This window comes from Erinaceus europaeus, chromosome 9 (assembly GCF_950295315.1).
Source record: "Erinaceus europaeus chromosome 9, mEriEur2.1, whole genome shotgun sequence".
NCBI classification, from domain to species: Eukaryota; Metazoa; Chordata; class Mammalia; order Eulipotyphla; family Erinaceidae; genus Erinaceus; species Erinaceus europaeus.
Genome location: NC_080170.1, coordinates 97,579,039 through 97,606,351, shown reverse-complemented (window position 1 = coordinate 97,606,351; position 27,313 = coordinate 97,579,039). Strand labels below are relative to the sequence as shown.

General features: G+C 38.4%; 1 protein-coding gene across 2 annotated transcripts in view; it reads left to right on the top strand.

The window, feature by feature from the left end:
• Positions 1-760: 760 nt before the first annotated feature.
• Positions 761-27,313, top strand: part of ALCAM (activated leukocyte cell adhesion molecule) — a 209,172-nt gene continuing 182,619 nt past the window's right edge. Inside the window, exon 1 of one of the 2 annotated variants that reach the window (XM_016187702.2) lies at positions 761-1,570. In XM_016187702.2, the coding sequence (XP_016043188.1) occupies positions 1,498-1,570 (73 nt within the window). In that variant the 5' untranslated portion in view covers positions 761-1,497. The remainder of the gene's footprint in view (positions 1,571-27,313) is intronic. The other variant, XM_016187703.2, reaches the window with a different exon arrangement.

Below are 27,313 nucleotides of genomic sequence, written 5' to 3'. Positions count from 1 at the left end.
AAACAGACACCGCTTCCTGATGTTCTGCACTGGACTGAGAAGCTGTTCCAAATCTACCGAGATACCTCACTTTCTGGGACTGGGAGGGGCTTGACTTTTAATCTGAGTAATTTGAGGATTTTCTGAATTTAAAATCATCATTTAATTCAAAGTAAGAGGTATGCATTCCGTCCTCTCTTGTTAGACACTGGGAAAATCCGTGTGATGAAGTATGGTCGAGAAATTCCTGATTTAATTTCCCCGGGGAAAGAGTAAATATTTTCGATTTGTTACCCAGCAGTCGGTGGATTCAAGTGATCTTATCTCCAAAGCAGTGTCCTAGAGGGTAGTGTTGGGGTGGGGGGAGGGAAGGTAGAGGTTGTGGCACTGGATTAGGAGTCAGTCCAGTCCCATCCTTCTGCTCCATTCCTGCCTTTAGACCCCTAGGTGCGCGTGCCCGGTGAGCGCCCCCCTCTTTCGCCCTGTGAGAAAGCTGCAGCTTTAAGGTCAAGAACATCCCAGAGGAGCCTGCCAAAGGGATGGACATCTGGGCAATTTGGCTTTTTGGCCCGCGGCCAGGTCGGCTGGGAAAGAGTGCAGTGGAAAGCCGCAGTAGCGCCTCAGCGCGCGCAAGGTTCAGGGAAGCGAAGCTGCGGCAACACACGCGGCGGGCGCGCGCGGCTCCAGTTCCCTCTCGGCGGGCGTGGCCACGGGCGGTGCGCCGACAAGTCCCCGCCCACCCGGGGCTCGCGTCCCGCCTCGCGCGGTTCCCCAGCGGAGTTCCAGAACCGCGCTCCGATTCGGACTCGGTCCTGCAGCGCCTCTAGGCTGCAGAGCCGCGCTCCAACCACCTGCTCGGCTCTGCGTCCAGGGAAGCGGGGAGGAGAGAGGAGGGAAGAAGGAGGCGGGTGGGGGAGGAGGAGAGAGGCAGCTTACACACACGCCTTCCAGTCGTCCCACTCAGCAGCTCCGAGACCGCCGCTGCCTCCGCTGCTGTCACTGCCACTGCCGTCCCTGCCACCGCTGCTGCCTCCTGAGGAGACCGCCGAGACCCGCCGCCCCTCAATTACCACCACCACCACCCCCTGTCGATTCCTTCCTAGCATTGGGCTTTTTTTCTTTCTTTTTTTTAATGCACACACTACCTTGACTATTCTTCTTCCGAGACACGGAACATAACAGATCAACCTAAAAGAAACACGTACACCTCTGCGAATTACTCAAGTGTCTTCTTCCCAGGAAGAAGGGAGTCGCTGGTCCCAGGAGGAGCTGCTTCCTAGGGCGCCTAGGGCGGGTTTGTGGAAAGGGAGAGGGGAGGAGTTGGGTCTCACTTGCACGGTGGAAAGTTGCGTGCAGCGGAGACCCGAAGGTGCAGCGCTCCAGCCCCGGGGGCTCAGTGTGCGGGGGAAGCCGCTACCCGCCGCGTCCCGACCCGCGAGCGCGCGGGCAGCTTGGGGCCCGGGACGACGCCCCCTCCTGCGGCGAGGACTCAGTCGGAGGTCCCGGAGGAGGAGGAATATGGCTTCGAAGGCGGCCCCCTCCAGCCGTCTGGTCTTCTGCCTCTTGATCTCTGCCGCTGTCCTCAGGCCAGGTAAGTGGGGGCCCTCGGAGTAGCCCCGGCTGCATTCGGGTGGGGGTGAGGGTGCTGGGGTGGGGTTTCGGGGCAATTTCAGGACTTCCTAGTCTGGGCCTTGCTCCCCACCCCCAGCGGTGCACCCCGGGGCGTCGGGTGACCGGAGCGCTGGCTGGGGTTTAGCCACCTGGGCCGCGTACTTGGACTCGGTGCGTGGAGCTCAAGTTTGCGGGGGGGCGCTGGAACTTTGGGTGCGGCCGGAGATCCGGCTGCCCGAGCACTGGGGTAGGATTTCTCTGGGTCTCTCCTCTCCCGCCGTGCGAGACCACCTCCTAGGAGACGAGCTCCTGGGGTCTGGGAGTCAGTCCCCCGGTTGCTGGCTCTCAAAGTCCACGTCACTGCGCTCCGGGCAGTTTTCCTTTCGCTTAGCTCTCGGAGGCTACAGAGCTGCCCGCTCTTGATCATGATCAACCTTCTGCTAACTTCCCCTTATGTTTGAGATGAGGGTTGAGAGGGGGGTAGAAGAGCGAGGGGGTAAAAGAGCGGAAAAAAGACTTGCATTACTCTCTCCAACAGCAACCCCTAAAGCTCACATCGTGCTTTAATGTCGCCCCCCCCACCCCCATCTACTCCCACCATTTTGTGGGTGAGTGGTGGGTGACAGCAGGCAGGCGACTCAGCCTGTATTGGAATTTGCAGTCAGATTTGTGAGACCTTAGTGAGGGGTTGGTAACATTTCCAGGGGCGCTTCAGTTCTCAGTCGTGTGTGTGTGTGTGTGTGTGTGTGTGTGTGTGTGTGTGTGTGTGTGTGTGTGTGTGTGTGTGTGTTTTGAGAGGGAGCTGGGAGCAAAACCCCCGACAACTAAAATATCTCGCTGAGAATCCCTATCCTCAAGCAGAGGGACATCCCCAGGTGCTGTCATTTGAGACCCACCGCGCGACTGACACCAGCTGGTCCTAACGGGGTTTTCTCCGGGCTCGCCTTCTCTGGATGGCATAGGCAGGCTCATTTCCCCACTACAGAGGAAGAAATATTGGGGAGGGGAGTTCCCCCCTCTTTCTTTGAAGTTTTGTTTCGTAGCCACACACACAGTGGCAAGTAAAACTCCGACTTCCTGTTACTTCAACTCCCATTTGGTCTCTTACCCTTTATTATTATTTTTTTTAAGTCAAAGAAGGAACTCTTTTTGTTGTTGGTGGTGATGGTTTGCTGCTTAATTTCCTGCATATCCCTTGGTTGTTGGCAAGCTAAAGGCAGAGGTTTAAAGTTTCTAGGTTTCTCCCAGGAAAAGGGAGGGGCAGGGTTGATTGGGGGCTTAGAGCCAGAGCTGATCGCACCTGCTTGCTGCCGTTGTATGTTCGTGTTTGGGGGTGGTGGGGGTGCGCTCCCCGGATCTCTGTATTCAAGTTACAGTTCTGGATGAAGTAATGAGCTCACCTGCTGTTCTAAGACTGGGGAAAGAGGTGCCTGTGACAATTCACTGGCTCCCGGGAGGAGACTGAAACTGGCGGTTGAACCCGGCTTAAAGCAGGTGGAGTGGAGTGAGCACACCAGGGAGGCGGGAAAAGGTGACCGTGACCCCTTGTGTTTGCCACTGCGCTACTGGCAATTTTTCACCATCCCAAACCTCCCAAGGGGGAGGGACGACACTCACTTTGGAGCTGAGAGGGAAGAAGGTAGGACTGGGGGCAGGGGATAGTTTGTAAAATGTAAAGATCCTTACGCCCACAAGATGCCTTTCTGTTGAACGCTCTGGCCACATTGAGCTGTAATCTCACCTACACCCCCTCTCTTCCACCCCAGACCACAAACACACCCAGTTTCCTTTCCATGCGGTGGCGCTGGAATTTATTTTCGGTTGGGCTACCTCGGAGGACAGGTTTTTCTGCACATTTAACTGCTCAAAGGGGAATGGTTTTGCTTTTAGTTCTACTTCATTGTCAAGTCCTCGGTGGTCCCAACAGACGCTGCTCATCTGCACCTGGCTGAGCGCATTCTGCGCGAGGGTAGCAGTCTCGCAGCCCAGCCAGCTGCTGCACATCTGGGATAGAGAAAGCCCTAGACCTCCAGATCAGATCCGTAGTTTTATTGGAGCCACGGAGCTGACGTTGGCGCGAAATTGTCGGCACGAAGGCAGGGTGTTTTAAAAATAAAGGATTATGGCACCCTTGGCGCTGTGTCTAGATTTAGGACATGTGCCCCCGGCCGCCAGTGGGCTTGGTTCCGAGCCCGCGGCCTGGTAGAGTTCGGTGGCTGCTGTGCCAGTTGGTGTTAATAGTGAAAGAGGCTGAGCCGCGTCGGTGCCCTTCATTTCCGGGGCACTTTTAATAGTGTGTGTGTCCAGACCTAGAAGATAGAGATTACAGTTTGTGAAAGTGCTCCTGCAGTTCTTTGGGTCTGTAAGCACTACCGAACCACTGATTTACAGGGGGTGGGGTGTGGGGGGTGGCATATCATGTAACCTATTTAGAAGGGAGGAGGAGGAAACTTTATCAGCCATGGGAACTGATTTCGGAGATAAAGGCAGTGAACTATGTGCTCAGCATCCATGGGGAGGTTGTAGAAAGAGCGTCAGCCTGTGGTGACATTTTGTATTGCTAAAAAAGAAAAAAAAAAAGGCTTCCATTGATTATTTACAGGGAAGTGGGATAGTGAGATCCTTCAATTAACTCTTTATTTGGTTAGGTCATCTGTGTGCACTCTACTAGGACTTTTAAAATTTTGTTCACTGAACATGTTCATTCTAAGTACAAGCCTCACCACCTTGACCACCACCACCACCACTACTACCACCCTGCCGAGTCATGCTTGGAATATTTCCATTTACCTCAACAGGCTTTGAGAAGGACCTTGAGAAAAACGAGAGTAATAACCATTTAGAATACCTTGTGTGGGACTATTAAAATTATTAATTAAAAAAACTGCTTGCTTACTAGTCAGTAAACATTGCTTTCCCCTCAGTTATTTAATTCAACACTACTTTACAATTTAAATGAGGTACAACTTTCAGAAAAACTGCTTTTCTAGGTTTGGCTCAAAACCATTGCCTTCAGGCACTTAAGCAAGTCATTTCTCCTTTGGGGTCATCAGTTTTCTTAAGGATGGACTGAAGCTACTCTGAGATTTCTGTCATTTGGAAGCACTGTTTCTTTTTTCTTTTTTTTTTTTAATTTTTCATTTATAAAAAGGAAACACTGACAGAAACCATAGGGTAAGAGGGGTACAACTCCACACATTCCCACCACCAGAACTCCTTATCCCATATGGCAAACTCCTTATCCCATCCCCTCCCCGATAGCTTTCCTATTCTTTTTTTTCTTATTATTAATTTTTTTATTTATAAAAAGGAAACATTAAGTAAGCCATAGTATAAGAGAGGTACAACTCCACACAATTCCCACCACCAGAACTCTATATCCCATCCCCTCCCCTGATAGCTTTCCTATTCTTTATACCTCGGATCCAGGGTCATTATGGGGTGCAGAAGGTGGAAGGTCTGGCTTCTGTAATTGCTTCCCGCTGAACATGGGTGTTGACAGGTCGATCCATACTCCCAGCCTGTCTCTCTCTTTCCCTAGTGGGAAAGGGCTCTGGGTAAGCAGAGCTCCAGGACACATTGGTGGGGTTGTCTGTCTAGAGAAGTCTGGTTGGCATCATACTAGCATCTGGAACCTAGTGGTTGAAAAGAGAGTTAACATACAAAGCCAAACAAATTGTTGACCAAGAAGCACTGTTTCTATTGCCTTCTGTAAACGTACTTGGGCAAGGAAGAGTAATTTTCTGATTGCAGTTTTCCTAATACATTCAGTCTGAATGAACTCAAGTTATATAAATGTATTCCTAAACTTGTCAGTGGACCCTGATTACGAACTATCCACCTCCCCACTTTTCCCCCCTTATGGTTATTGTTAACTCATTATAATATATGTGCTTTCTTCTCCAGACCTAAGTAAATCTACTTAAAAAAATTTTGATGGAGAGGAAGTGGGTCTCCCACAGTCTTGAGAAAAGGGAACTTCAATAGTGGGAGATATTTTGAGGCCTAAACATTGCATTTGTGTAGTCCTTTTCTCTTGGCAGATGGTTTCTAATGAAACTTCATATCTCATTTCTATAGTGAAATGTGATGGTTGTTGCCAAGATGTTCATGTGACAAAGTCTTATATTTGCATTCTAAAAATGCTTCTAAACAAAGAATTAGACACCATGGTTGTAAGTATAAGAAGAAAATAGAGCACCAGTAATTGTATGATGCTTAAAAACTCACAGAAATACAAAATATTTTCATGACCAGATTCCAAACCTTTTATAAAATACTTATTATTATTTTTTTTTAGTGTGGGGGAGGAGAGAAAGATCAGACCAGAGTATTGCTTAGTTCTGGTTTATGATGGTATTGGTGATTGAACCAGGGATCTTGGAATCTCAGGCATGAGAGTCTTTTGCATAACCAGTTTTCTCTCTCCCCAGCCCCAGATTTCAATTTTTTTTAAAAAAATTATTTATTTATTTATTCCCTTTTTGTTGCCCTTGTTGCTTTATGGCTGTAATTCTTATTGCTGTCGTTGTTGGATAGGACAGAGAGAAATGGAGAGAGGAGGGGAAGACAGAGAGGAGGAGAGAAAGACACCTGCAGACCTACCTCACTGCTTGTGAAGCGACTCCCTTGCATGTGGGGAGCTGGGGCTCGAACCAGGATCCTTTCTCCGGTCCTTGCACTTTGTGCCACTTGCGCTTAACTTGCTGCGCTACTGTCCAACTCCCAGATTTCAAATTTTTATGGTGTTTTAGAAAATTCAGCCTAAGAGGGCCAGTTGGTAGAACACTAAAAGAGCACATATGCATAAGAACCTAGGTTCAATCCCCTAGTCTCTACCTGTAGGGGGAAAGTCTCTCTGTTGGTGAAACGGTGCAGTAGGTCTCTTTCTATTTGCCCCTTCTCTCTCAATTTCTTTCTGTCTCTATCCAAATAAGTTTAAAAATATTTTTAAAAAGAGAAAATTTGGAGAAGCTTGTCTATTTAAACTGAAATTTGGATGCAAATGTTTATTTGCTATTGATATTAAAAATAAGAAAATCAGTTAAAACATGTAGTAGAAATACATATTACCAGAAAAGTCTTGACATTGGAATCAATACTTATGTTTTCAGTATTTAGGTATGCTGTACAAGAATGTGTGACTTTGCTTGGGAAAACCATTTTTCTGCTCTTTTTTAATTTCCCACCTGTAAAATTTTCATCTTGTAAAATACACTACTCTGTTTCTAATGAAGCTAGCAGTTCCTTTCCTCAGAAGTAAGAAAAATTTCAAGCAAAACATGCTATGTTAATTAAGACCTTTATTATATAATAAATAAAATGATGCTCTATAATCCAGTTAATTATCACTTTCATCATTTTATTTGAAGCAGACACAAGTGTTTCTTTTTGATTTCTATACTTTTTCTTCCTCAAGTTTTCATGTTAATAAACATAGGCCTTTGTAAAAATTGAGCACCAGATAAATTGTCAGCACTATTTGATGCAAGACAGCAGCATTTTGTTGGATGGTGTTTTAAGTGCTTTATATGATCACCTTGTCTTATCTACCCAAGCATGCCTCTTTCTGTAGTGGTCATTTATTCAGCATAAGACATCATCAAAGAGTTCAAGTTCCCTGAAGCTATTAACTCCAGTATACACATGCATTATATATGTTCTAAAAATGCAGAGGAATAATGCAGGTGTAGCTAGGAAACAAAAGAATTTTGGGGTTCAGTGTACACAGAAACTTAGATTTAACTGCTCTTAGTTTTAACTTTATTTTTCAGTGTTAGTTTACACTATCATCCATCTCATTTCTTGCACGGGAATGTATATTGGCATGTTAAATAAATTTATTGGAATACTAAAGAAAGTTTTCCTGGGGGTGGTGAATAATGAATAATATTTTTGAATATCAGTTTTAATTTATATTAAAAATGAAAAATGAACATATTTCCACTTCTGATTTTCATTTTTATTCGCATTAGGGATTTTTTTTTTTTACTTCTATGGAGAGCAAAGTCAACACTAAAATTTGTCTTCTGTGTTTAGTTAGGGAATATGATAGACTTTGATAAGGTTAAATGTTACAGCTACTATAAACATCTGGATGGTGTGCACAGTATATTTGGAGTTTATTATATTTCCTTCCAACTAATTTCTCTGCTTAAATATTAACATTTATATGCTTCCTGACTTTTCATTATTATTAGAGGAATACCATATATATTTCAGCTAGGGTTAGTTCCAAATATACTGTGATATTTGGTAATTGTTTTATGGTGGCCTAGTATCATAGCTCATTATTGTACTGTATGTTCCAGAAATGAAATTAGCTTTTAGTGCTTCTTCTGTTTCTCTTGTTTATCCAATCAATTCTCAATTATCCATTTTATTCAAGGGGGGATAAATGTTATGAACAATTAAAAGTTATTAATCTAAAGATTACTTAATTTGACTTTCAGTTGACGGTTCAGTGAACATGCTCTGTGTCTGATATGAGAATTTATAATACTGCAACATAATGAAGCTAAACTGGGGGCTAGGCGGTGGTGCACCTGGTTAAGGGCACACATTACAGTGTGCAAGGACCCAGGTTCAAGCCCCTGGTCTCCATCTTTAGGGGGAAAGGTTCACAAGTGATGAAGCACGGCTGGAGTTGTCTCTCTGTCTCTTTCCTTCTTTAGATCTTCTTCTTCTCTCAATTTCTCCATTTATAGCCAATAATCAAATAAATAAATGAATAAATACATAAATATAAGCTAAACTGAATAAAAATAAATTATTCTGAAGTCAGGCAGTTGCCCAACTTCCTAGCTTACCTTCTCTGACTTACCTTCTGCTTTATTTCTTCCTAAGGTTTTCTCCTTTACCACTGCTTGAATCATACATCCTGGTATATTCAAGACAATCTTGGTTTATGCTCGATGCTCTAATTCATTTGTAAATGGTACCCTATTTCATTCTCTAAAGTGCAGTTTGAAGGACAGGTTATATAGTTAACATAATCATTTATTATATTTGCCTTGGAATATTCTACTAGGAGAAATACATTTCTGATCCTAACAAAGTGTATATTTTTCACGTTTTAGTTTATGTATCAGCTAGTGAAGTATTAAGGTGTTATAGTTCTGGGTGGTGGCGCACATGTTACAATGCACAAGAACCCCAATTGGAGCCCCTATCACTACCTGCAGAGGGAAAACTTCGCAAGTGGTGAGGCAATGCTGCAGGTATCTCTCTTTCTCTTTCCCTCTCTGTCTCCCCTTACCTTCTCAATTTCTGTCTGTCTCTATCTAATAAATAAAGACAATAAAATAATTTAAATAATGAAAAAAGGAGTTATATGTCTCAACACCAGGTATAAAATTAATACTAGAGTATGTAGCCTGGACTCCCAGAACATTATAGTGGCATGGAGCATTAAGGGTCCTTTGATTTGAAATGGAAACCAAATTGACCTGAGATATGAAGATAATCATGGAGCTTGAAATTTCACTAGAATGTTGAGTATGGAATTATCTAAGACCCCGTTTCAGTCTGATCCTGAAATTTCTTCAGTTGCACAATTAACACCTTTTTTTTTCCTTCTACAACACTTCTTAGTTAATTCTACTATTCATATAAATTTAAAAGATAAATTACCAGGAGTGTTTATGAAACTGAACAACTAGCTCAAGTCTTTTCACACATACATGATATAGTTATATCAGTTAGAATTGGTGACTTGACTTGACTTGATATACAGCCTGATGGTATAGATGGGACAATTAATATCAAGGTTGAGACTTCATAGGTAGGAATCTGTGCATTATTTGATTCAGCTTTCCCTGAATTTCTTGAGTTCTCAGAAAGCTCCCCAAATCTGTGAAAGTAGGGAAGGTGAGAGAGTATAATCTAAGCAAAGAAGGTCCAAGATACTATAGTCTTGGCCTTGTTCAATGGGCAGAAGAAAGAAGAGGGCATTGGCCATTGTAGTTGTTTTCACCCTAAACTCAAGAAAAATCTTGTTAGCATATTTCCAAATTCTCCCTCCTTGGTAGCTGAAAAAAAAATTGAATATGAATTGACCCACCTCTAAAAAACATTTAGAAAGAGCTATCATTTACTCTATTAAATGTGTCAGTTCACTATAGTGAATAATAAAGAACTCCAAAACACAGTGATTTAAAACAGCAGCAGTTATTTTTCAGGTTGGCAAATTATTCTACACATTTGCTTCTCTGATTTTAGCTACATATCTTTATTGTAGTTTTCTGTAGGTTAGCCTAGGTAGCTTAGCTCTGCTGTTAACTTGTTTAGGGTAAATTTATTTCCCTCCATGGTCTTTTATTCTACACATGCTTCTAGACTTTTTCTCTTGGTGAAAGCATAATACTCAGAGCAAGCATTTTCTCTCTCTCTCTCTCTCTCTCTCTCTTTCTTTCTTTCTTTTCCCTTCTGGCTAGTCATCATTCTTGCCTCATCCTGTTGGTAGGACAATTCACAAGCCCGGCTAAGATTCAGAGGTGGAGAAAGTGCTGCAAAAGATGTGGAGACAAACACTGAGGGAGAAGGATGAATACTTTTGCAGTTAGTTCATTTTCACAATAATAGATGGGGGATGTGACAGCAGCAAGATCCATAGGGAAGAAATATAGCAGATTATAGATACTCAAGAAGTGTCTAGCAAGAATATTCTACTGCTTGGGCGTCCAGTGGTAGCACAGCGGGCTAAGTGCATGTGGGGCTGAGCATTGAGGACTGGCTTAAGTCCCCAGCTCCCCACCTGCAGGGGAGTTGTTTCACAAGCAGTGAAGCAGGTCTGCAGGTGTCTTTCTCTCCCCCTCTCTGTCATCCCCTCCTCCTTCGATTTCTCTTTGTCCTATCCAACAAGGACGACATCAATAACAACAATAACTACAACAACAATGAAACTCTTAAGGGCAACAATGAAACACTAAGGGCAACAAAAGGGGGGGGGAGCAAGCAGTTAACAAGCAGTGAAGCAGGTCTGTAGGTGTATTTCTTCCCCCCCTCTGTCTTCCCCTCCTCTATCAGTTTCTTTCTGTCCTATCCAACAACGACAACATCAACAACAGCAGCAATAATAAATACAACAACGAAACAACAAGGGCAACAAAAGGAGGAAAGAAAAAAAAAAGAATATTCTACTGCTCAAACCTTTTCTTCTACGATAAATTTTGAACAGTTCAAATGTGTATATGGGGGGAAGGTGGGAGGAAGAAGTTAATTTTGAAAATTTTGAAAGGCGAAAGGATACAGTTCATGTTCAGCGGTTAAAATTGATAAAAGATGGTTTGTTAGTAAAAATGATCATCTTACTTGTTCTTTTTTTTTTAACTGACAACTGGGACAGATGAAGCCACAAGTTTGGAAATTACCTGAAATTCAGCTGGAAGGTTTTTAAATAAAATGTGCTTAGTTTCATTTATGAATAGGATTCATAGAACCGAGTGTTTATCACTATGAAGAACCTTAAAATTACTAAGCTACCTGCCTGAGGTCTTATTGTGGATTAATCCAAGATTAAAACACATGTGAATTGACTATTCAATATACATAACAGTAGTCAACAACATATATTCAGAACTCAGTATGTACAAAGCACTCTGCTTGATAATAGCTATATTGCAATAAGCTAGTTATTTCAGTCAAGCCACTATGTTTTCAGGAAATTCTGTTCTCTCTGGGAACAGACATCGATGAATTAATTATATAGTTAAGTATTTGCTAGAAATTCTTCAAGCTCTATGAGAGTCAACAAATAACGTTTTATATATCAGATTGGCCAGCTTGGATTTGAAGTATAGGAAAAAGTCAGAAAGTTCTTAAAGTGTTTCTGTAAGTGGTATCTGTGTAAGGCATTTGCTAAATATTAATCAAACAAAAGGTGTGCATTGAGAAAATGACATTAGTCATGGTGTTTAAGGTAGAAAGAAACATGAGTTCTTTTTTAATTTATTTATAAAATAAAAATATCGGGGTACAATTCCATACAATTCCCACTACCAGAGTTACATATCCCATACCCTCCTTTGAAAGCTTTCCTATTCCTTATTTCTCTGGGAGCATGGACCCAGGATCATTATGGGATGCAGAAGGTGAAGGTCTGGCTTCTGTAATTGCTTATCTGCTGGACATGGCAAGTCAATCCATACCCCCAACCTGTTTCTGTCTTTCCATAGTGGGATAGGGGTCTGGAGAGATGGGGTTCCAAGGTACATTGGTGAGGTCTTCTACCAGGGAAGTCAGGGTGGCATCATGGTAGCATCTTCAACTTGGTGTCTGAAAAAACATTAAGATACAAAGCAGAACAAACTGTTTAATAATAAGGAACCTAAAGGGAAGAATAGAGCAGATGAGATTTGGGGGTCTCCATTTTGGAAAAAAGCTATTGGGTCTATTGTAGGTATATTCTAAGGGGCCTATGACCTTACTAATTTTTGCCTGATCCCAACAGTTCAGGCTGGTGATACTAAAGCTATTATGTGGGGAGATGCAGGTGGACGAAAGCTATTGTGTGGGGAGATGGTATCAGAGTTGAAAACAGGACCAAAAAGCTGAATCAGGGAAGAGAGTAGCTCCCAAATATGGGAGAAGTATATAAATATTGTTAACTGTAAACCCCATTAATTTGATCTGGGACCTATATTCAGTGCTCTGCATGCCTGTAGCTCTGAGCTCACATTCAGTGGTCATGAGTAGGAACATTCTATCCTGTACCCATTGCCGGACCCATCTTCCTAAAGTGATAGAGTGTTTTGACCTAACCTCCCTTCAGAGAATGGGGCTATACCTACCATTGTTGACTCACACTGAGAGCAAGGTACTGGAGGGACCCACAAAGGGGCCCATTATGATGTTCCTGATGGAGATGACCAGTGACAGTGGAGAGAGGGAGGTCTAGGCTCACCATGTCTGTGTGGGGATCCCAGGATTCCAGAAACATGACTTCTTATTCTTAGAGGTGCCCAGGAATTTACTGGAGTGGTTCAACTACTTTCTTGCAAGTTTCATAATTTACTTACCAGTTGTGAGATTCAGAGGAGACTTTCTTTGATCTAATTCAAATACATATATACTAGCACATATTTGCATTGCAGTCCCTCTCTTTAAACAAACAGAGTGGGAATAGACTTTTCACACCATAATGCATATTTTCTTTTTTTCACCTGGCAAAATAATTTGGAGATTAAGTGACTGCATCATGTCATCATATAAATAAATATATATTTCATTTTTAAAACAATCTTATTAAATGTACCACATTTAATTTAACTACCAGTAATTTAAACAGTAAAGTGTTTCTAACTTTCATTATGAACAACACAACAGTGAACATGCTCTTGCCTATGTGTGATCCTGTGATTCTGTTCATGGAGAAATAACCTGGAAGTAAAATTTCCTATTCAGAGAATATATATGTTTTAATTATTAGAAAGAAATTATGAAATAACCACTAAAGGAGTATTTTGCATTTCAAAGTGATATAAAAATAGTATATCTTCTGTTTGTAACTGAACCTTGTAACTACAGTTTTCTAACCTATTATGAACCACAAATTTCAAAATTAACCATTCAAAAAATGATGAAGTCAAGAAAAAATAATAAAAGAGTAGATCTTAAAAGTTCTCATAGTGTTCAGAAGACAGCATAATGATTATATAGAAAACAATTCATTCCAGCTTCTTTTTTTTTATATTTACTTATCCCCTTTTGTTGTCCTTGTTTTATTGTTGTAGTTATTAATGTCGTCATTGTTAGATAGGACAGAGAAAAATTGAGAAAGGAGGGGAAGACACGGGGAGAGAAAGACACCAGCAGACCTGCTTCACCACCTGTGAAGCGACTCCCCCTGCAGGTGGGGTGTCCGGTGCTCAATGCTCAAACTGGGATCCTTATGCTGGTCCTTGCACTTTGCGTCACAGGTGCTTAACCTGCTGCGCTACTGGTCATTCTAACTTATGCCTATGAGTGGGATCCTTCCATATTCATCCTTCTCTTGCTAGCTTATCTCAATACGATTCCTTCAAGCTCTATCCAAGATGCTGTGAAGAAGGTGAATTAGCTACTTTTAGTAGTTGTGTAGTGTTCCATTGTGTATATATACCACAACTTATTCAGCCACTCATCTGTTGGACACCTAGGTTGCTTCCAGTTTTGGGCATTACAAATTGAAAGTTGAAAAATAAGAACAAAAGGGAAAACATAAAGCAGAACTTGGACTGGATTTGGTGTATTGCACCCAAGTAAAGGACTCTGGCTGGGATGGCCATGGGGGTTGTTCAGGTCTTGGAACATGATGGTGGAAGAGGACCTGGGTGGGGTTAGGACCTGAGAGGGGGTTAGAGTCTTATGTGGAAAACTGAGAAATGTTACACATGTATCAACTACTGTATTTTACTGTTGACTGTAAACCATTAATCTCCCCCAATAAATAAAAAAAAAAATTTATTCCTGAGGTTTTAAGGTCTCAGGTTCAATTTTAGCACAACTCTAAGCTAGACCTGAAAAGTGCTCTAGTTGTTCTCTGTGCCTCTTTGTATATATATCTCTGTCATTAAAATAAAATATTGTTAAAAGCTTTAATGACAAAAAATCATAACTGTGTGTTGATGAGTATTAACTAAATTTATTAAGCATTTCATTATTTATGTATATATATGTGTACACATGAATACATATAGAATCATTATGTTGTACTACTAATACAGTGTTTTACATCAGTTATATCTTAAGAGAGTGTCTACCTATGTATGTTTACAATTCTCAACAAAAGTGTATGAAATTGTCCTTCCTTCTGTGTCCTCTTGTCACTATACAACGTAATTGTAACTTTTCAGACAAGTAAAATAGGTTGGTGGCTCTTTAGTTATGATTTATGAGAAGATGAGAACTGTAAGAATAATGTGCACATACTTTCACATGTAAGGCAAAGATTAAACATAGATTGGTGACTAATATTGTTATGCATGAGGTAGGACCAAAGATGGGAAAAATAAATGCATTTATCATTAATTACTCTCATTTTTTCTTCCTACTTGCCCTTGTAGTATCCTCATATGTGCTGAAATGGACAACAGGTTTATTAATATTTCACCTTGTATTTTCTCTTGCCTTGTTTTTTAATTAATTTGTTTTCCTTTCTCCCCTTTTTCTACTTGTTGGACAGAGACAGAAGTTGAGAGGGAAGGAGGAGATAAAGAGGGAGAAAGAAACAGAGACAGCTGCAGCACTGCTTGATTGCTTGAGAAGCTTTCCCCCTGAAAGTGGGGAGAGCAGGGCCTTGAACCTGGTTCTTTGTGCATTTAATTTGTGTTCTCAATCTGGTGTTCCACCACTCAGTCCTGTTTCTTAAATCTCACTTTATGAACGAGATATTTTAGTATTTCTCTTCCCTCAGACTTATTTTACTTAACAAATGTTTTTGAGGGTTTTTTTTTTTTTAATAGATACTGGGAGAAGAATTGTCAGACCATATGGTTGGCCTATTTATTTATTTTTTAACATTTTGAAGAATTTCTGTGTTGTTTTCCATAGGAGCTGAATGAATTTATGTTCATAATGTAGCTGGGTTTCTTTTTTCTCTTCCTCCTTTCCAGCACTTGTTTACATATTCTCAGGCATGTGAGGTAGTATTTTATTGTTGACTTGATTTTCATTTCTCTGGTAATAATTTATATTGACTATTTTATTTGGTGAAGAGCCTGTTCAGATCTTCTCTCCATTTTTTATGGGGCGTCTTTTCTTGTTGCTGGTGAGTTTTGTGAGCTTTTAACATATCTGATGGATGGTATGTGAGTATCTTTTCTCATTCCGTAGGGCATCCTTTTAGTTTTAGTGATGACTTCTTTTGCTGTGCAGAAACTTCTCAGTTGGATGTAACTCCACTTGTTTGTTTTTGGTTTTGTTTCTCCTGCTGTTAAATTTGAATCTCCAAAGGGACCATTGAGGTCAATATCAAGGAATGCTTTTCTTTTTTTCCTATGTATTTTATGGTTTCTGGTAAAATATATATATATATATCTTTAATTCACTTTGAGTTCATGTTTATTGGTGTTGAGATATAGCAATTTTGTTTCATCTTTCTGCATACAGCTGTCCAATTTTCCCAACACCATTTATTGAGAAGACTCTCCTTTCTTCATTTTGCTCCTAGCTTCTTGCTATAAATTAAATGCCCATATATTTGATGATTTCTTTCTGAATTCTCTTCCATTGATCTGTATATCTGCTTAATTCCAGTATAGCTTTGTCCTATAGCCACTTTTATATAGAAAATGTATGCATATAAAAAGTTTGTAACTAGTATGTATTAAATGAATGTATTTTAAATAAGTCAACAGGTAATCATAATGAATTAGCATTAGTATGCACCTGTTGCAATTTTATGAGTAAAACAGTTCCTGCCTGACATTTAGTTTTGAATATTTATCCTGTAATCATCTCTGCCTATCTTCTTGTGCCTCTACCTGGTGATAGGCATAACACTTTGCAAGAAAAATGTCTATGCTGGTTTTATATTTTGCAGAGGTGAGCATGACTCTAAATGTGAATAATGCTTTTGCTATCAGATCGCAGAGTGAAATGTAATTGTTGGATTTACCCCTTTAGACTAATCCCTCACTCATCCCAACCTCAGTGGTGGATGGTAATACAGATCTCAAATAGAAATTTTCTCTTGGAAATGACTGTTTAGTATAAAATTTCTTTTCTTTTCATACTCAGTGGTAAATAAGTATTTGTTTATTAAAACAAATCCTGCATCTGCTCAGCTTTTTTTTCTGTTTGCTGACAAGCAGTATGTCTCTATAAAATAAATGATAAAATAATAAAAAGAGTAAAGTTTCAAGATATAGGTTTGAATACTATCCTCTATCTTTTCTTATTTTTTGGAATTGATCCAAAATGGTGAGAAAGGATTTGAACTGAGTAGCGTTTATGTTTTTGTATATGATCCGTCTATATTCATGATATTTAAAAATAATTCTCATCCTAATTTTATAGAGTATAATGCATTTTACATACTACAACACCTAGCAGCTGAGGAACTTGAACAACAAATTAGAGCATTATTTATTTATTTATTTTTAATATTTTATTTATTTATTCCCTTTTGTTGCCCTTGTTTTATTGTTGTAGTTATTATTGTTGTTGTCGTCGTTGTTGGATAGGACAGAGAGAAATGGAGAGAGGAGGGGAAGACAGAGAGGAGGAGAGAAAGATAGACACCTGCAGACCTGCTTCACCGCCTGTGAAGCGACTCCCCTGCAGGTGGGGAGCCGGGTTTGAACCGGGATCCTTATGCTGGTCCTTGTGCTTTGCGCCACCTGCGCTTAACCCGCTGCGCTACAGCCCGACTCCCGATATGAATATATTCTAAGTGTTTTTCTCAGTATATGGTATCTACTTGTCTTTCAGGTAGAAATCACATGAGTCATTTTTCTAGTAGTCATATTATGCCAATTTATTTATGTCAGAAAATATGTGAACTGGCCTGGCAGGTGCCACAGTGGATAAGTCATTGATCTCTTAAGCAAGAAGTCTGGAGTTCAATCCTTTTTTAAAGAATGATGCTTTGATTCTTTTTTTCCCTGTCATTAATAAGTCTAAAAAACAAAGACATATTTTTCCAAATTACTTTATGGGGGTGGGAGGTTAATGATTTACAGTATAGTTGTTGACAGATGGGAATAATTTCTCACATCACTCTAAGTATTTGATTGTTTCTGGACTAACATCCAAATCTTGATCCATTTGGAGTTTACTTTTGTATGTGGTGAGATGTGGTGACCCAGTTTCATTCTTATGCACTTTTCAACCCAATTTTCCCCAACATCACTTCTTGAAGAGATTCTCTTTTCTCCATTTAATGCTTTGGGTCCCACTGTCAAAAATTAGATGACCGTAGAGGTATGAGAATAAATAAATCTATTTTTTTTAAAAAGAAATTATGTGAAATATTTCATTTTACTGACACGTTTAAGCTCCATCTATATATATTTTTAGATTAACAAAACAAAATTAAAGTTAGCATTTTTAGGCAGTTTCATAGATTTACTATCTGTCAAATAATATTTCTTTTATCAAGTTGAGGGAAATGAGAAAAACAACAAATTGAAAGTTATAGCTTTAAAATGCAATTTCTCTCAAACAGTGCTATCAATATTAAGAAAAAATAGCATATGTTCTACAATAATGACATATAACTACCAATAATATTCTCAGAAATTGATATCATATGTATATATGATTTTTTAAAAAGATAACAGACTGGAGAAAAATTGCAATATATCTATGTTTATATTAAAATTATTATTTAAAAAAAGGGTATATTTTCCCAATTATAATTCAATAGTGGGAACTCCACTAATTTACTTTCATGATTGTTATGGGGTGCTTCTTTTTACTATGATCTACTGGTGACCTCTCATTTAATGGTGTATTATTAATTTTAACTTTAGTGTATTGGAAACTAAATTGTAGCTTACTCTGATTAATAGGATCAAGAAAAATGCATCTACAAATAACGTATGTTTAAAACTCTAATTCTTATGTCTTCATACCCTTTGGGAAATGAGTCACTAGAAGAAATTAAAATGTGTATACTTTGAGAATATTTCACTCTTAATATAACAAAGCATCAAATGAGAACAAAAATCATTTCCCAGATAAAGTAAAGAGGATGCTATTTTTTAAGTAAGGAAAACAAGTAGAACGCTTTATTAAAAAGAAAAAGAAAAAAAATCACTGGCCAGTGAGGAGAATGGAGATACAATTCTAAAGTCATTTCTCTCTACCTCTCTTGTCTTTCTCATTCACATTTTTTCCCTTTTGTCTCTGTATATGACTCCAAATTCTTATATATATATAAAAGGTGAAGCCAGGTGTTTTAATAGTTAACTATTATTTTCTTCCAAAAGATATTCAGATTACTATAAACAATAATAGATATTCAAACTACAATAAACAGAAATAAATATTCCAACAGTCGTAAGTGCCTATAGATATATAGATCAAAATTCCTTCCCACTACTATGCCAACAGGTGTAAATTAAAATCTCTTTCTTAAGAGCAAAGTTCTATTCTTAACAATGTGAACATTAATTAGTTTCCCTCTCCACATCTGTGCTTGCTTTACTAAAATCTCTACTTCTCTTATTTTACCTTTATTCTTTTTTATGATTATTTTTATGTGTGATAAGAGTGGGTAACAAGATAGTAAGATCACAATGCATGAGTTCCACACCACACACACCACCCAAGTTCTGTGCTCCCACTCTCCCACCTTCCAAAGATAACCACCATAGCTCTCATAAGTCTTAGAAACAGTTTGCTTGCTTCTGGGTTTTGGTTTTCTTTGCAAGTTCATGTGTATCAGTTCTCCAGGTTCCACAGATGAGTAAAACTACTGGATATGTGTCTTTCATCTTTTTACTTATTTAATTAAGCATAATCACCTCCAGTTTCATACATTTTGTCCCAAAGGACAACATAAGTTTAATATTATTTATTTTTAAAAAACCTTAAAAAAATTTTTTTAATTATTTGTTTTTTTTGGATAGAGACAGAGAGAAATCCAGAGGAAGGGGAGATAGGGAGAGAGGAAGAGACAGACACTTGCAGCTCTGCTTCACCACCTGTGAGGGTTTCCCCCTTCAGGTGAGGGCTTGGTGGTTCGAACAAGCACATGCATTCTTGCGCATTGTAACATGTGCTCAGCCAGGTGTGCCACCACCTAGCCCTAAGTTTAATATTATTTTCATGAGACATATTAAATAGTTATATATTTGGATAGGAGAGGAAAAATTGCTGGCATTTTTCTCTATTACTCTTGTCTATATATATTTTACCATAAAATCATTCATTTCTTTTTTATTTTTTGGCCCCCAGGGGGTTATCACTGGGGCTCAATGCCTGCACTATGAATCCACTGCTCCTTCTGGCCAGTTTTTACATGTGTTGTTGTTATTGTTGTTGGGTAGGACATAGAGAAATCAAGGGAACAGGGGAAGACAGAGAAGGGGAGAGAAATATAGACACCCGCTTCACCACTTGTGATGCGACTCCACTGCAGGTGGGGAGCCGGGTGCTTGAACGGGGATCCTTGAACGGGGATCCTTGAGCTGGACCTTGCACTTTGCAATCTGTGCACTTAACCCAGTGTACCACCACTCAGCCCTCAAATCATTGATTTAAAATTTTAAAAAAATATTTATTTATTCATTTTCCCTTTTTTTGCCCTTATTGTTTTATTGTTGTAGTTATTATTGCTGTTGTTATTGATGCCGTCATTGTTCGATAGAACAGAGAGAAATGGAGAGAGGAGGGGAAGACAGGGGGAAAGAGAGACACCTGCAGACCTGCTTCACTGCTTGTGAAGCGACTCCCCTGCAGGTGGGGAGCCGGGGGCTCAATAAATCATTGATTTTTATGTGCAACAGTCTACACTTATATCCTTTCCCTCTTTTTTATTTTCCTAAATTAAATTTCCCCTTGATTTAATTACTCCCATCTATATTTTAATTTAAATTGATATCCATTTATTAAAATGATATCCATGGTGTGACCCATACAATATGTTCTGTTCATGAGATTTGCTTTTGTCAGATTTATATGAGTTTGATTCTTTTATTTGAGGCTTGATTACGAAATTAATATTTCTATACTCATAGATTCATGCATGTATATAGAGTTGATAGATATGGATCTTAATGTGTTACAAGAATGTATTTCAGGGCAGGAGAGATAGCATAATGATTATGCAAAGAGACTTTCATGCCTGATGCTCCAAAGTCCCAGGTTCAATCCCCTGCACTGCCATAAACCATAGCAAAGCAGTGCTCTAGGGAAAAAAAAAACAAAAACTTAACTGTAGAAAGGGTGAACTATTGAATTTGAATATACATTTATAACAAGTTATTGGACACTTGAAAATAAGAAATTTTAAATGATGCTTTTCATTTTTTTAAGTTTCAAAGTTAAGGTCCACAGAAAAATGCATTACCCCACACATTAAACCTCCTCATTTATTTAATATAAGATGCTTTCAGATAAAGAAATGGCGAAGTTCTCCAACATTTTTATATATTGCTATCACAAAGACAGCTTTTATAAATTCCATATTGAAATTAATTATCTGGGGAATCTTGTCCTTTGAGGCCTGTATCTTATTCATTGCGCCTTGAAAGTAAGTGCTCATTTTAATGTGTTTACTTGCCAGTACAGATTTAGAATTGGTTTCTGCAGTCAAGTCATATGCTTTTAAAACTTGTCACTCCACTTTCCACCTTCCTAGTCAAGTGATACTGGGTAAATTGGTCTATTCTGTATTATAGGATAGTAGTACCTGCATATGGGGTGGTTATGAAGGCTAAGTTAATGTACATAAAACTCACTAATAATGTCATTGTTAATTATTAAGTGCAATCTATTAGTGTTATTCAGATATTTAATTTCAGTTGATTTTTTTCCACTTTCATAAAAATGTGATTAAAGCTCAGTTTACTCCTCCAAGTACATAAAGTAGGGAGATATTCCACATTGTTCAAAATTATGAAATTGTCAACTTTAGTTCTTCCCCGCCTTACCTCCCCCCCAATTCCAGAAGTGGATATAAACAAGATTAATGTCATACTACCTACTGGGCATAAACTTGGATACATTTACTTTATAAAACAGGTAAGTCACAAGCTCTCAAAATTTATTCATTATTCTATCAGTGTTTATAAGAAATCTTATTTGGGAGCCAATAAGTAGCTCTCTTAGCAGAGTGCATACTTCACTATATTCGAGGACCCTGGTTTGAACTTTCTACACCAAATGGGAGCACCAAGTATGGCCCCCCATGGAATCTTCATGAATGATTGGGACAGTGCTATGATGTCTTTCTTTCTCTCACTGCCTCTATGTCTCTTCACTGTCTCTATCTGGAATTAAAAAAAAATTAAGACAGGTCCCATTTGATAACTAGACATCATTGCATTGCAACTTTGTGGTTGCAATCTAAATCTAATAGTAAATTTAAAGCTAAAAATGAGACCTTATGCAGACTATATTTCACATGTTTGAGAATCCATTGTGGTTTTAGGTCACTGGTGTCAGTAACTGGTGACACTCAGGCGTAAAAAGGATGTGCATTTAAAAGACAAATATACATAAGTTATACATTCAAAATAAAAATAGAGCACAATTATTTTAAGGAAGTGACAAAATATGCAGTCTAATGGATTTTCTAGAATTTATTCAGTCTAGCTCTTTTCCAATTTCTTCTCTTCTCTGCCATCAAAATAATTTGTGTATGAGTACACTATTATTCTTAAACTATTTCAACTGATCATTACTAGAATACAGATAAAATATACATTTCTTAGCATTGTATTTGAGGTTCTTCTTATATTTCTCAGCACTGTCTCAAATTCCATACTCTAGTCATGCTTCTATTTGTGCCATGGCCTTCTTACTCTCTGGGTTTTTATTCATATTTCTGTCTTATTCTGAAGCACTGCCTCTTTCACAGCCTCTTCCATATTCCTGACAACTTCCAGATGACAATATGGGTGAACATAAAGTTAAAGCTAGATTAAGTGTTTTCTTCTAAAACTTCCATGGACTTAAAACATTAACTGTAAGATACCCAGGACATAAAGAAATTGATCTAAATGTTTTCGATTTTCAGAATTATGTTACTTTTAGAGATTATTTCTGTTTATAGAGGAAAAAATAGATTCAGAGAAGCCAGAGCATATTTCTTCTATCATAGGAGGTGCTAAAAAATAAATCCAGGGCCTCCTTCATACAAATTCTTCACTTTACCCAGTGAGCCATCTCCCTGGTCACTGAACAGTATAGGTTATTGAAGATACTAAATCATTATTAAAAATTTTTGATAATCATAAGAACACATTGTCAGTAAATAAATGACTTGCTATTTTTATTTCCCTTTTTAAGAGTTACTTATTTTTATATGAGAAAGAGAGATAGATAGATAGATAGAGAGAGAGAGAGATGGAGAGAGAGTGTGTATGTGAGAAGCAGGCATGCAAAACAATACTAAGCTCTAGCATATATAAGTGCTAGGGACCTAAGTCCTCCAGCGTGTAAATCCCGTGCTCTTATATACATAGAATGTGCTGTACTGCTAAGCCATGTCCTAGACTTCATGCAGACAGTATTTGATATATATATATATATATATATATATATATGTAGATAGATAGATATGTACCAGACAAAATACAGAACATGCTGTTTTTAGTGAAATATTAAAGATGATTTAGAGATAATTGTGTTATTTTTGTAAAAGTATTTTCAGGTACATTAAGTATATGCTAACCAAAGAAAAATTCTTCAAAAATGAACAATTTCATCTTTACTGAAAAATAAAACTTGTGCACTTAAAAATAACATAATTTTGGGCCCAGGTGGTGGAGCACTTACATTACAGTGCTCAAGGATCCAGGTTCAAGTCCCTGGTCCTCCCTGCAGAGGGAAGGCTTCAGGAGTGGTGAAGCTGCAGATGTCTCTCTTTCCCGCTCCCTTTTTATCTCCCCCCTCTCAATTTCTCTCTGTCTCTATCCAATAATAAAAACAGAAGTTTTAAAAAATAACACCATTTTAATAAAAGATTATTCCTCATAAAAAGTGCAGAATTGGATGTATCATAGTATCATAGTTGGTGGCATTTGATAATTGAACATCTAATAGTATTAAGTCTGCATGATGTCTCTTCTCTAGGCAAAATTATCTTAACTTCTATTATCTTAAAGCTTTTGTTCTAGATTTTGATTTATCTCTTTGCTTAGGATCCATCACAGTCTGAATTTTAAATTTCATATTATGATTTTATTATATTTTTCCCTTAGATAACCTTGCTAGTAATTTTTTATTTCTATGGTCCAACAGTTGTTTCCTGAATTCTAATTTTTTTCAATATGCTATTTTATACTTGTCCAAATAAAACAATATAAATCCAATAATTTGTCGCTGATAGTTCTCACATACTGAATACCTGCTGTGCTCTTTACCACAGTAGCACTTTAAAAAAGAATGGCTTATATCTTTGTATTACTATTTCTAAGTTTAAAAAGCTGAACTTTTTATTATTATTTTTTTAATTTTTAGAATCTATTTTTCTGTGTGTGTGTATGTGTGTGTGTGTGTGTGTGTGTATGTGTGTGTGTTTGGAGGGTGGGGGTAAGGGAGGATTAAACCTGGGACTTTGGAGCCTCAGGCATGAGGGTCTCTTTGTATAACTGATATGCTATCTCCCCTACCCCAGAATGTAAATTTAAGAGTCTGTCACAGATTAGGAACTCTGATGGTATTAATTTGCTTAACTCTAGAGATAAGCTAACATGAAATTAAATAACACTATATAATATCATTTATTGTAAAAAAAAAATACACAAGAATACAATGTACTGATTGATTTCTAAGGGACTGTAGCTTATTATATTCAGATCAGTGGTAAATGCAGAAGACTTGTCTATGTAGGTTTAATTCCATCTCTGAACCAATAAGAATATAAAAAGGAGTGTTTCTAAAACTACTCTTCCACAGATGGATGCAACATGTACCTTTACATAGTAAATTTGCTATGATATACTAGAATAATCAGCTCTACACCCAGGAACCAGTGGGCCTGAGACCGAGTTTTTGAATCTCTTCAAATATGTACCTCCCAAGTTTTTTGAGAAAGTTGAAGTTAAAAAAATAAACCAAAAAACAAAATGAAAGTTAAAGTAAAGAAAGTAGTATAACAGAGAGGTTTGTGGGTGATTCCTCACATTCTGAAAAGGAATATTTAACAAGTGTAAAATCTGAATAACAAAAAATGGGTATTAGGGACAGGGTAGGGGGTAGATAGCATAATGGTTATGCAAAGAAACTCACCTGCCCAAGGCTCCAAAGTCCCAGATTCAGTCTCCCAAACCACCATAAATAAACCAGAGCTGAGCAGTGGTCTGGTAAAAAAAGAAAGGATATTAGAAAAGAACTGCCAAAAAGGCAAAAACAAAGCAGTTACATTTCTATCTTGGACTGGGTAGTTTAATGGTTATGCAAAAAGCCTTCCATGCCTGAGGCTCTGAGGTCCCACATTCAATCTCCAGCACCACCGTAAACCAGAGCTGAGCAGAACTGTGGGGAAAAAAAAGGGTGTCTCAGCATCTATTTCATATTAACTGTACACTGAGTCATGTCTGTGTCAAACTCAATTGAGACATTTCATTGCAAGCACTAACTTAGGCTTTCCCCCCATCTCAATGAAAGGCTTTCTCCTTTAATTTATTTACAAATACAGCCCAGTTAAAATTCATTGGCATTGATTTTACTCTTCATGTTTAGATTTGGTAAGACTTTAACCCCCTTCCGTATATATATTGTCCTGTGCTCCTTCCTACTGATATTAGACCCTGCTTCCAGACAGTTAGGTTAGTCTAGATTAGGGAAATACCTATATTAGCATATGTATTTAGTTGCTATTTTACTGGTTCATGGATATTTTTTCCTTTTAAAGTTTATATTGTGCAGAAAAAAAAAGTTATATTCTTTTGTATTAAATTAGGCAGATTTAAAGAAGGATTACTGTTTGCATACAAAGTCCTCCTTCTGGAACCACCAACTAACTATTGGGTTATCAGAAAAAGTTATGATGTATTTTTCAAAACAAAAATGCATCATGATTTTTCCAAAACCCCAATAATATCATTACATTTCTTTTTTTTAGCACCAGTGTCCAAGGTATGGATGGAATGCTGTCCTTCTGAAGTTAATCTATTAATGTGAAAACAAATATTAATGATGGTAAGAGCAAGTTGTTCAACTAACAGTATTTCCCCTCTAGTTTCAATCTCACTTGGATTAGTATATCGTGCAGATGATAATCCAGATTTTAAAACTTTTGAGTTTCATCCCATTTTTACCCAAGGTTAGAAATTTAGAGATATCTCTACAGAATATAATAACCAAGGAGTTATTTTCCACAGCAGTATGTTGTAGTCAGACAAGCCGAGCGTACAAATGAGTTTTCTATAGAAATGGAAAGAGGAAATAAAAAAAAAAGTAACCTTCCCCACCCATACACACACAAAAATGCATGAAACCATCAGGCAAAGCAGCCTAGAAACACTTCAACCATAAGATCAACTCTTACTTTTTTGTTCATTATTTACTTTGCCTTCTGGAAACATTGCACAATCTATTAGCTTTTTCTCTTTAGAGCTTTGCAGGATACCAAATGTTCTCCTAACTTAAGATAGTGTAGAATGAAAACAAAGTTAAGAAAACAGGCTCCATGCAGTCACTATTATTTAGTGATTAAACTAAAATACATGTAATAGTGTTGGCTTATCATTATTAAATGGATCATTGTTAATAACAGTGATGAGAAAATTTCCTCTCAGTGAGGACAGCCACCAATGGCAGAGTGATGTAAGATGTAGAGAAGGAATCAGATAAGGTTTCAGTTATGTTTTTTGTCAGGACTCCTGGAGTTTTGATTAGTCACTTCATATTTGTGTTCTCTCTTTCTTTGCATATTTAGTGACAATGTAACGTGTAACGGTAGAACAAAGTGACTCCCTTTCACATGATTATGAGTGTTGTGTGATTTTTATTCCACTGACAAAAAAATGAAAAAGAACTTTGCTATGACTCCTTTTTTATTCTTAAAAGTATGCATAGTTACAGAGCTTACCATGTCAGAGGAGGACCTAGTGAGGGTTGTATTGTTATGTGGAAATGTTACACAAACTATTATATTTTACTGTTGACTGTAAACCTCTAATCCCCCAATAAATAAATAAATAAATAAATAAAAAAGAACTTGCTGTGTAACATGTACTGAGATTTTTCAGTCACACTAGATCACAAAATAATTGAGACATACCGACATAAATGCAATATAGTCAAGCATTAATAAAGTGTGAACACACATAAAAGACAGATACAACTTTTTATTTAAAACTTTTAATAAATTATTTATTCATTTATTTATTTATTTATTTATTTATTTATTTTTGCCTCCAGGGTTATCACTGGGGCTCTGTGCCTACACTATGAATCCACTGCTCCTGGAGGCCATTTCCCCTATTTTCTTGCCCTTGTTGTGCTTGTTGTAGTTGTTACTGTTATTGTCATCATAGCTGTTGTTGTTGGATAGGACAGAGAGAAATTGAGAGAGGAGGGGAAGACAGAGAAGAGCAGAGAAAGATAGACCCCTGCAGACCTGCTTAACACTTGCAAAGAGACCCCCTGCAGGTGGGGAGCCAGGGATCCTTATGCTAGCTCTTGGCTGCCCTACTGCCCAGTTCCAAAGATTTTATTTATTTACTAATGAGAAAGGAGGGAGGGAGGGAGGGAGGAAGAGAGAGAGAGAGAGAGAGAGAGAGAGAGAGAGAGAACACCAGACATCACTCTGGTACATGTGCTGCCAGAGATTGAACTCAGGAACGCATACTTGAGAGACCAATGCTTTATCTACTGCACCATCTCCCAAAACACTTTTTAACAGATTTCATGAGTGATAGTGTTATATTTTATTTCAGTCTACAGTGCCCATAGTGTATTTTTTTTTTTTAGATTTATAAAGATTTATTTACTAACACAAGAGAATGAGGAGAGAACTCTAGATTATCTCTAGGGCATGCAGTGCCAGCGATTGAACTCAGGAGACTGTTTTTGAAGTCCAACACTCTAGCTATTATGCCTCAGGCTTGAAAATCTTCTGCAT